This window comes from Euprymna scolopes, chromosome 17 (assembly GCF_053919585.1).
Source record: "Euprymna scolopes isolate OS-2025 chromosome 17, ASM5391958v1, whole genome shotgun sequence".
Lineage (NCBI taxonomy): Eukaryota > Metazoa > Mollusca > Cephalopoda > Sepiida > Sepiolidae > Euprymna > Euprymna scolopes.
Window position 1 is genome coordinate 94,061,769 of NC_136498.1, and position 12,170 is coordinate 94,073,938.

The 12,170-nt window shown below is 35.0% G+C and overlaps 1 protein-coding gene across 10 annotated transcripts in view; it reads right to left on the bottom strand.

The window, feature by feature from the left end:
* The window catches only part of LOC145296848 (dystrobrevin beta-like), a 541,375-nt gene that overhangs the window by 379,867 nt on the left and 149,338 nt on the right, over positions 1 to 12,170 (bottom strand). For all 10 annotated transcript variants that reach the window (XR_013870040.1, XR_013870041.1, XR_013870039.1 and 7 more), the window contains exon 3: positions 8,358 to 8,438. Coding sequence is in view for 7 of the 10 variants with exons in the window: in XM_080142975.1 (XP_079999101.1) it covers positions 8,358 to 8,438 (81 nt within the window). In the remaining 3 variants the exon portion in view is untranslated. The remainder of the gene's footprint in view (positions 1 to 8,357; positions 8,439 to 12,170) is intronic.

Here is a 12,170-nt window from a genome sequence, read left to right on the forward strand (position 1 = left end):
CGCCATGTTTGTGAAGGTCTGCCGCATTTGCTTTTTAAATAGGTTGATTATTCCCAAATAATGGATCTGTCAGTTCTCAGCCAATAAGAAAAGCTGAAAATTTCTGGGGGAGAAATTATTATTTTATAATCAATAACTTGCAAGATAATGGTATGTATATAAGTGTATGAACCAGTTACGAAAGGTGCTGAGAAAAATAGTTATACACTATACGGGCACACAGGCTAGTTAAGAATAAAGAAGAAAACGTGAGGAAGAAGGAAAAAAAATGGATGGGAATTAAAGTTTGTATCGAAACAGAAGAAAAGAAACAGAGGAAAAAACAGATGAAAAAATAAATAAATAATTATTGTGATTGCTGAATTCCTGAATAATTTTCATTCCGAACTAAGCTTTTGTATAAGCAATATCGCCTGACGAGGTCTCTAGTTACTTGTAACTGACTGACCGAAATATACTCACGAATGTGTAGAGCCATATTAATGCTTATGCAGAACAAATAAAAAGTATATATATATATATATATATATATATATATATATATATATATATATATATATACTAGCAAAAGTACCCGTCGTTGACTGGGTTCAAAAACAGTCTACCGAAAATGGACTCTGATTTATGAAAGTATGATAGGTTATGAAAAGGAAGGGTTGTAAATTTGGGTTGAATTTGAGGGTATCAAAACCAAAGCAAAATATGATGAAAGTAAAAATAAAATAGATAAACCCCATAATTTATTATACCATACCTGTTCACACTGAAACACTTATCACATTATTCTGTGGATCTATATTAAAAAAACCTTGTTAAACTTTGTGACATATTTCCATTCTATGGAGGTCAGGTGCGAACGAACATCCCATAATTTTATTATACCATATTTCTTCGAACTGAAACATAATTATCAAAGTATACTTACGCAGATAGATATGAAAAGTCTTTATTAAAGTTTGTGCCTATTTCCATTCTATGGAAGCCAGGCGCAAACACAGACCCCACAATTTTATTATACCATCTCTATTTAAGTTAAAACATACTTATCAAAGTATTCTTATGTATATCTATATCAAAACACTTGTAAACGTTTTCTTTAAATTTTTTAATTTTTTATTTCCATACTTTGTGGACCAGGCCCGAATGCAGACCCCACAATTTTAATGAACCACCGTTCTGCCAGATCAAACATACCCATTCCTGTGTCTCTATACATCTTCTATCATTATATGTAATCAGTTTTTTAAAATAGTCAACCATATAGGAGCCTATTCGTGACCACACACACACACACACACACACACACACACACACACACACACACACACACAGACACACACACATTCAGCTTTATATTATACTAGCGGGGGTACCCGGCGTTGCCCGGGTGTTTTGAGATGTGTGTTGGGGGGGGGGGAGGTAGATTAAAAAAACCCTGTTAAAAAAAAACGTTTGCCGGTTGTTTGGGGGTGTAAAAGAAAAAAAATAGTTTTAGTATAAAGGTAGGCTTGAACCCCGAACGTTTGACGCGGAGGTGGAAAGGAAATGGAAAAAAAATCTGCGACCTAACCATCTCGACCACGGGAACAGATGAATTTATAAGTGTGTTAAGTTAACATTTATAAACCGAAATTAGCCGGTGCGACAACGTCAAGTTGCGGAAGCCAATTTCTGTTTTCCCCGCTATGCGGCGATCAAACAATAAAAAAAACAAAAAAAAACTAACGTAAGGCAAACGAACTATGAAAACAGAAAAATGAACATGTGAAAAATGGCTTAAATAAGCTTGTTTCGATATTAAAATTTAAAAAATCGGTGGTACCCAGGTGTTTTGGGGTGTCGCTAAGAATAAGCAAAGTAAAAAAAAAAAAAAAAAAGCAGAAAAACGAACGTTACGTGAAAAATGGCTTAAATAACACTGGTTTAATATTTAAATTTAAAAAATCGAAAAAAAAACCCAAAAACATCTCACACCACGATTCGAACCCAAAAAGTTTAGATAATGAACCAAGGCCTTAACCAACTGAGCTAATGCGACGTACATGAAATCTGTTCGGTTTTTCAACTATTTAAAGTAAATCAGGTCACGACGTCATCTGACGCATGCGTAGAATCAGTCATTGTCACGAGAGGACCGTTTTTGTTGACCCCCACCCCTGTCGAAAGTTGTCGATTTCGGGGTGAAAAAGTTAACGCTTTTGGCCAATTTTTCGATATTTTTCGAGCAAAGGATGGAGCTTCGATGTGATACCGAGTTTGTGAATTTTCATTGCGTCTGTCGAAAGTTTTTAGCAGACATCCAAACATACATACATACATACATACATTTTCGCTTTTATATATATATATATATATATATATATATATATATATATATATATATATATATATTGCACTTTATTAAAGATTATAGAGTAGGGGATTGCTGATAATACTAGAGAGGTACCCAGCGTTGCCCGGGTGTTTGGAGGTGTGTGTTGGTGGTGGTGGGGGGGGGTAGATCAAAACAATCCTGTTAAAAAGAAAAAAATCGTTGGCCGGGTGTTTGGAGGTGTAAAAAAAAAAAAGTTTTAGTAGAAAGGTAGGCTTGAACCCTGAACCTTTAACGCAGAGGTGGAAAGGAATTGGAAAAAAAACCCTGCCACCTAATCATCTCGACCACGGGAACAGATGAATGTATAAGTGTGTTAAGTTGACATTTATAAAGTAAAATTAGCAGGTGCGAGAAAGTCGCCTGATGTTTGACCTAGTTTTGCGCTGGAAACCAGTTTCTGTTTTCCCCGCTACACGGCGATCACAAAATATCTCGAAAATAGCTTGTAAAACTCGGGTAAATTAAAGATAGTTGCGACCCGAGTTCCTTAGTCGTAGATATTATTATTTAGACAGCATATAAAAGGTTTTAAGAAGGAGCAAGGCAACCGAAAATGACGGCCAAAAAAAGCCTTTTGTAGACATACAGAAAAAGCGAACATACATACATACATACATTTTCGCTTTTATATATATAGATGAAAAAATTTATGAAACTTTCTCTGATTTTTTAAAAATATTTCATATTTTGATTAATTTTTCTTTTTTCAGTGAAAACACCAAATTTCAGGGAGAAAATTTTATGTCATATAATTGAATGAGAGATCTCATCCCCTCTCCTTCTTTTCTCTCTCTCACACACACACACACACACACACACACACACACACACACACACACACACACATACAAACACTGCCCTGATAATCTGAAAGCAAAAGATACTAGAGATTTTACATTGTAGAAATAAATTCATTCACAGGAGGGGTGGATATAAGATTGAATGTAAAGATATCTATAGAAAAGTTATGAATGAGGGGAAACAATTTTTTCACCATGCCCTCTTAAGGTTAATTTCTGTTTTACTAATAATTGAATAATCTCAACTACAAACCATTGGTTCTTTTTGTATTGACATACAAAAAAAAAACTTTCACAAAAACGATCGACTGGCTACAACCACAAAATATGATTTTCTCCACTCTCTATCTTTGCCTAAATGTAAATGCAGATTCCACGATCAAAGCTTCTTTCCCAGAACTTTGGAACACTGTTCCACTGGCATGTTCCCCAGTTGAATACAACATAGCATCTAATGTAAACAAGTTCTTGTCATAAATAATCAAATTCTAACTAATTTACACCATAAGTGATTACTACACGACTACCTTACATTCATTAACCCCTATCCTCGAGTGGCCTTCGGGCCTTGATAAGTGATGGCTCTCAAGTAAAAAAAACATTAGGAGTATCATCCACACTGGTAAGCCCATGTCCAGGTAGCTGACTATCTGGAAGCATGGAAAATCTCACTCAACAAGAAGCATTAACTTAAGGATCAACTGCAGAGGTTTTCCATGCTATGCAATCTCTCTGCAGCAATTCTTTCGAAGGCAGCAGAGGTCGGTTTCCCTAATCTCTCTCACTAATCTTGTAAGAACATGACCGCCCCCTTCCCTCGTTCTTATGTTCTTTTTGACCGTGGTTCTTTCTTGTCAATCATTTCAATTGGATGAATCTCAATTTTCAGTTCTTTTGAACACCATGCAGTTGATTTAGACTCCAGTAACTGTTCCACCTATCAAGAGAAGCTAATCTCGATTTTTACATCCCTATGCAAATAACTGGCAACAAAAGCAGTACAATGGACTTTACGAAAGAGAATTAATTATTCACGTCCTAAGCATTTTTTCAAACACTTTACAAGCACTTTACAAACTTTGAAAAAAATGTTACAATTCACTTTGTTATCTCCCCTTTACATTTTTCTTTAAACAGTGCCATCATTTCTCGTCGCAAATAATCAGAGAAAAATGTCTGTTTAGATGATGGACAATGGATATAACTTGTGCAAAGATTATATTTCTATTATTTTTGTAAAGTATGGAAGATGTTGTTTTATAGGTCACTCCAAAAACAAATGGCTGCTTTCATCTGGTCTTACATACTCCTAAGTGGAAGATAACTTCCTATACCAGGGACAGATAACTTCCGGGTACTACATTAACACAAGAGTAGGTAACTTTTATCTACATATGCCCTCTCCCTATGACTACAGGATTTATGGTCATAGTTATCTTTGCCTGTAACACATGCAATTTTCCATGGATTTGTGGGAATAAGTTTGTTGGTACTTTTGCTTGGCAACATAAAGGTTGTCTTAACAGTAGGGGACTGATTGGGTGTGTATATCTTCCTGTATCAGGAACAGATAATTCTTGGTTATTATTTCAACACAGGAGTAGATAACAGTTTTACCTATACAATTTTGAATGATTTATGGCCATCAATATGCATCTGTGACGACTAATGAGTTACCACCTATCAAAACCAATAGCCATCTAAGTATAAGGATAGATTGTCAGTTGAATGATGATGAATATTATGAGAGGATTGAAAATCATGAATAGAAGGAACAAAATTTGATTATTTATGAAGACGGTTAATGACAAGGATTTGTTGGCATTAGATTTGAAAACGATCATGTTGTAACCCACAGGGAAGCAATTCCACAGTAATATGTTCCAAAGATGTGAAATTCTTGGCAGGAAATTCTGTTTGGTGGAAGGAAGTTCTTTGTAGATGTGACAATAAATAAGTTTTTGCTGTGAATGTCGTACAAGGAAGAACCAGAGATTGAAGCTCAATTGTTATAGAGAAAGACTAGCAAAGTCTCTTCTTGCAAAAAGAAGAAACTGTAAAGAACAGAAGAGATTATTTCCCATTAGGTTGTGAAGTAAATTTTGTACTTTGTTGAAGCAACAAAGATTCCTTTTAAAGGCACCTCCCTCAAACTAGCGGTAGTACTACATCTTAGGGTATATCTGACTTTTATATAGGTAGAGAATTCTAAAAGGAGTCAGGTATTTTTTGGAGCAGTAGCATGATCTAAACATTTTTTCAGCAATCTGAATAACAGATTGGATAGGTTTTCTGTTTTATATCTGAAATGAAAACCAGTCAAAGTAGCTTATCCAAACAAGAGGTTTCCTGAAGGAGAGAATCATTCAAAATCTGAGCGCTGGTGGTGAAAGAAGAGAAGCTTAGTTCTAGAGGCATTCAAAGTAAGAAATCATTTTTGCACATATTTTAGATCAGAAAAGAGATAATCAGTCAGAGTTTGATCATTAATACTCTTCGAAGTTGTCATAGATTGTTATCTTATCTGCATAAATGTCAGCAACTGATCTCAGAACATGATTTGGAAGACAACTAATAAAACTCTGGAAGTGGGTTGTCTTAAAATCTATAATGAGAAGACTCATATTAAAGTTTATCATGTGGAGTAAGTGATAAAAGATTTGAATTGTCTCCCTTTTCCTCTGAATCATGCTTTTACGGCTAGGGTTTAACAGACTTTTATTGAATTCGGTTTATTGTTTTGTGGCACCATTTATGAGAACATAAACTATGATTTAATGGTCATGCAAACATAAACATCTCCACATAAATGTTCTTCAAACACTTATTCAGATTCAATAAAGTTGCCTGCAAATCTTATGAGGATGCCCAAAAGAAGTAACATTTAGAATTGAACAAGAAGTTCTACAATGTTACACTTGGGAAATTGTCTATACAAAAACTGTGCAAACTTTAAAAGTAAACCGTTTTGCAAGACAAATATTACCAGGACTTGACGCTCACAAAGTTACAGTATTGACTGCCCCCTAAATTGGATATCATTTCAAGTCCACACATTCCAGTCTCCTTCACTGCTCATGACATAGGAGTTTGGAGATTCATTCTTCTTCAGTGAAAATAAAGAGTCGGAACAAGAAAGGTTTTTCATAGTTTATATTTTATTGTGATAGAATAGCAACATTCTCTTGGCACATTCAACTTTACATATCCTTCAATTTCTCAAGGCTAGCTCCTCTTCATTATCTCATAATCAGTGACCATAATTCTAAAAATTGTTTTACTTTACACATTCCTCAATTCAACAAAACTTAAGCAAAACTCCCCCTCCCCAAACTTGAAATTATCAAAACAATCACAGTGGCATTCCAAATAAGGCATCTACACACACACACACACACACACACACACACACACACACACACACACACACACACTATTCCTGAACTACATCTCATTACCATGTAGATTATAATTCCTATCCATTATCCTGATTCTTCAATCACTACAAATGATTTCATTACAACACATACTCCAATAGAAGTATATCTACTTCGCAAAACACATGTCAGCAAATCCATATATGTTACAAACAACGAGAATAAAAGTATATATGTGTGTGTGTGTGTGTATAAAAATCAATACAAAAAATTTATAAATGTTTGTACTTTTCTCTATTTATTTCTTATTTGTTTGCATATATAAATACAATATATATGTATAAAAATACAATATATATATATATATATATATATATATATATATATATATAGGAACTTTGTTCATGTGTGTGTCCATGCGCACGAGTTCGTTCCTTATAAATTCGGCTGGGCCGTTCTTTTTTTTTTGAAATTTCATACAAATGTACTCTAAATGTCTGGAAGTGTTCTTAGGTCAGTTTTGTATCGAAATCGATAATCGAAAGAATTTAATTAAAGTCCGATTTTGACCAAAGTTTACACCCTTATACAGTCTAACATCACAAGTGTATTTGAGAAGTTTTATTACCGCACAAGCAGAAGGGCCCGTGTATAAATATATACAAGCAGAAGGGCCCGTGCATATATATATATATATACGTTTTATTTTATATATATAATGGTTTATTTTTGTTTTTTTGTAATCAAATGTTTATGTCCTAAAAAGTTTTACATGAAGAGTAATGACATTGCTTTTGAAGCACATTTTTGTTTCTGACCAATTCCAATTTTTTTTTATAAGATCTCTCTCTCTCTTTCCCCCTCTATCACAAGTACCATTTCATGTAATAAGTCAATGAAAAAAAAAATCACTGTCAACCTCCTTGACTAATTTTGTTCCTGTTGACTCCCCCAAAAATAATAGTATGCAACAAAAAATGTGTTGATATTCTGTCCGAGGCAATACTGAAAAAGAATGTATCAGCTTTGTGGGTATCTTCTGTGATTTCTAATTTTTAGCTTCTTGGCTTATTTTGGCAAAGACAGATAACTACCTTTTATATAAATTTTTAATGAACACCCATGATAGTGTAACTCGTCGCTAATGACCCCAAATTAATGATTATTTGTCAAAACCTGAAGTGATACAAAAGGAAAATATATGTTTTATTGCATTGACTTTCTCCATCCACTCTCGCCGCCATATTTAATTTTTTATCATCTTATAACAGAAAAATGTAGCTGAATGTGAATAAAGTGCAAAGATATGTCCATATTCAGCCTCAGGAAAAGCTGAAAAAGAATATGTAAGTGTGTGTTGTATAGTTTCTGACTTTTCGGTGGACACACACACACACACACACACACACACACACAACTATCCTTTATCAAAATAGTTATCCCAGGATGATTTCTATAACCATTCTGGGATGACAATTTTATGAGAATTGATAATTTGTATTATTTTGCTTAATAAATAAGGTTCTAAGTAAAATGTAGTTCTGAGTGACATTCTTATAGAGGTTGAAGGTTCAATCCTCAGTATGGGCGATACTCAGAATACAGTTGTGAAGACTTCCACTCAGCCATGGCTGATGGAAAGAGAGCATTCCATCTCCATTTGAAATTCTATGTAGATTCCTGTGTTCAACAAAGAGTTCAGAGAAGAATGTTGGAGGTTACATCATCCGAAACGAAATAACACTGAAGATGAGAATAGTAGTGTGAATGATGCAAACAAGATGACTTATGAATTCATGTACTTACAATTAGTTCTCTTTTGTATAAACCTTAGTTTGCAGGCAGTGCGATATGTCGCAAACCTAATGACATCATAATTTTGGGACCCTGGAAGAAGAAAAAGAAAAGAAAACTGTTTTAAGTTTTAGTTTTGATAAATTTTGTGACGTAAACATGTGGAATAAGCATACTTTATACAACTATTTTTTTTAAATAAATAATTAATATAATTATTATCAAATGTAATGTTTTAAAGTTTTTTTCCAGAATGGAGACCAGACGAAATTTCATGTAACAAACTCAGAGGTTTATAAAGTAAGAGATTTACAATGCTTGAGTTTTATGAAATAAGTGATTTATAAAGTCAACGATTTATAAAATCCAAGATTTTTAAAGTCACTGATTTATAAAGTCAAATTATTATAATGAAAGTTTTATGATGACAATTTTATAAAGTTTGAATTTAACAACATAGATTCTTAGTAGCATACACATCAAGGAATTTGAATAAATTTTTTTTTAAAATCAGATTTGTGTCATTTTTTTAAAAATTGACAGCTTGTGGAGCATATATATTTTTTTAATTTAGAATGAGAGTAAAACTTCAATTGCAGCAACAATGCTAGACTAGCTCTAGTTATTCTATCTGAAGTGAACTTTCCTGGTTGAGTGAGTCCAATCTAACTATCATTACATATATATATATATATATATATATATATATATATATATATATATAATTTAGTTTGTTCCTTTTTTATTTCTCTCTCTTGTTGAGACACTTGTAGTCTGTCTAAACTGTACGAACGAACTGACTAAACCAAGATGGCCGACTCCTATTTATATCACCACAAGCAAGGGAGGTAACCAATGTCTACATTAACATTGCTGCTGTCCTCAAGTGAATAATTTATTTCTGATTTAACAAGTCCCTTAGAAGCTCAGACGAAGCTCCTGCCTTGGTCAAACAATCAGAGACCTGATCACAACCCTTGATCCATTCTATCTGTATCTCCCCTCTACTCTTCATTTCCTTCAGCCTTGCTACATCTATTCTCAATCGTCGATCGCTTACCAGATTGTTGGAATTCAATGTCTCCACAAGTGATGCATTATCTGTCTTGCAGAGAACGTCTGGCAATTTAGATAACTAAAATACCTCTTGTATCATAACCGCAGTCAAAACACCAGCATCAGCTCCCTCACTCAGAGCAAGAGTCTCTGAGGCCAATGGGCTTTTTGTCACTCTGTCCAATTTCTTTGACGCCCAACACATGGGGGCCATTTTGTCAGTACTTCCTCCAATAAAGACAACAAAACCGCCCTGTGAAGATCCATCTTCCAGACTGGCATAAGAGGCATCAGTATAACACAAAATGTGTAAATCTGAGGGCTTTCCCAATTTTGGAAATGTTATAGAACCCTTCTTGGATTTCAATTTTGATAAGGCTTTATTCGCCTCAAATAAGGCTTTTACTTTGGGATGCTTTCCAGTGTTGCTCATTTTACACACATCAAAAGCTATATCAGGGCGTGTTTGAGTTGAAACCCACATCATCTGACCTGCAAGTCTCTTCAACTCATGCTTTTCTTCTTCATTCAGTTCATCATTTTTCCTCAGTATCCTCCCTTTGCTTATTTCTATTGGAGATATGGAAGATACATATAGATCTTGTTCTACAGTGATCCCATTTTCCTGTTGATTAACATTCAGTCCAACATATTTGAATGTTCCACTTTCATGAGATCCCACCTTAAATTTTTCTTTCAATGTTGCAATCACATCCCTTTCAAACTCTGTGTTTCCACAGAAAACAAAATCATCCACGTGCATAGCAAGAATTCCAGTCAAATTTCCTTTAATATCATGCCACAAAAACAATGCATTATCATAAGCACTTGCTACTGCTTTTAATTCAATCAAAGCCTGAGTAACTCTCTTGTACCATGCCCGTGGAGCATCATTCAATCCATAGATGCATCTTTTTAATTTCCACACTTGAGATTTAGGACAAACATCAGATGGTGGCCTCAGGTACACATCTCTCTCTAAAATACCACCTTGCAAAAAGGCTGAGGTAAAATCTATGGTCTGCAGCATCCAATTCTTTATTGATGCGGTTAGCATGACCATTCGCATAGCTTCACGGCTACATGTTGGGGAGTCCGTTTTCAGATTACTATTTTCTTCATAGCCTCGTGCTACAAGGCGAGCTTTCATTGTTTTCTGATTATCCTTGAATTTTTCAGTAATCACCCATCTTGTGGATATTGTTTTTTGACCTGTGTATGGCACACATTCAAATACTTCATAGGTGTTCATGTTTTTTATTTCTTTATGCTTGGCATCCATTACAGCTTTCGACTGCTCTTGTTCAGCGGTGAGCAGGACTACATTTTCCTGTTCAGTATATTGGGGCACTTCTCTCCAATGATCAATATGATTCCAGTTGATACAAACTTGATCCTCGTTTTCATCCTCAGGTTCTATATTGATCCAATGACTATATTTGCCAGTTGATTTAGGCTGTACTGACATAACCTTTCCTTTCTTCCACTCCTCACTTCCATTTATTTTATAAGTTATGGTCTTATTTCGGCCAGGTTTTTCAGTCTTATCTCTTAAACTGGTAGAACTATCAACAACTTCTTCTCTGTCTATATCTTCACTTTCTACCACTTGATTCTGCAACTCCTCCTCCTCAACTGGAAGGTATTCATTCTTCCCTTCTGTAGTGTTTCCCAGCATTTCAGCTTTTTTTGTTCTTTTTTCGTTGTTTTTATTCACTTTCATCAATTGGCACGGATGCATCCTATAAAATGCTCCGCCATGTCTGATTAAGACAAACTGGCCTTCTCTGCCTAACACTTTTGCTGGACCACGCCATCCTTTAAAACCCTGCCTCCGATAATAGATTTGGTCTCCGGTAGCATAATCTTCATCAGCATAAGTTCTGACATTAGACCTGAGAGCTCTCCTAATTCTCTCACTGGACTCAGCTTCCAAAAAGTTTCTCCTTGCACTATGGAGAGCATTTAAATTTTTTCTCACCATGTCACTTGTAGTAGAGGACTCCATAGCAGGTAACTGGTCTGTCAGAATTGAGGGTGTATTTACATTGAAACCGAATACAAGTTCATTTGGACTGTGTCCAGAGTAATTGAGGAGGGCATTTTTTGCACAAATAGCCCATGCCAAGGCAATTTCAGGTTCACACTTCTCATCGTCAATTGTTTTTTTCATTGCCTCAGCAACTATCAAATTATGACGTTCTACAGTACCGTTGCTGAATGGACTTTCTGCGGCAGTAGTACAGGTCTCTATGTTGAGTTTTTCATTCATCTGTCTATAGTGTTCGTTGTTGAATTCACCCCCATTATCACTCAGAAAACGAACAGGAGATCCGAAATAGGTAATCCACATCATAAAGATGTTTTTGATGATCTCCTCCTTCTTCTTTGTTTTGATCAATGTTGCCGCTGAATACCTGGTAGCGGCATCAATGAGATGTAGTATCCACACCTCATTGTGGATGAACTCTTTCAAATCCATGCAAACTGTGTGATTAAATCTATTGCCAAGAGGCAATCCCACAACCGGTCGCAGTGGAGCTTTTTTAAATCTAAGGCAAATTTGACAGTTTTCACAAACCTCCTCAATCGCCTTTATAAATTCCTTGTCATTGAATTTGCCACTTTTTTTAACCAAGGAAACAAGTTTTTCCTTCGAGGCATGAGCAAACTGTCGATGAAGTTTTTCTGCTTTTTTTTTTTTTTCTGTGAAAGAACACTGACCAAAATTCTGAACATGTAATACAATGTTCTTAGTACCACTATGAT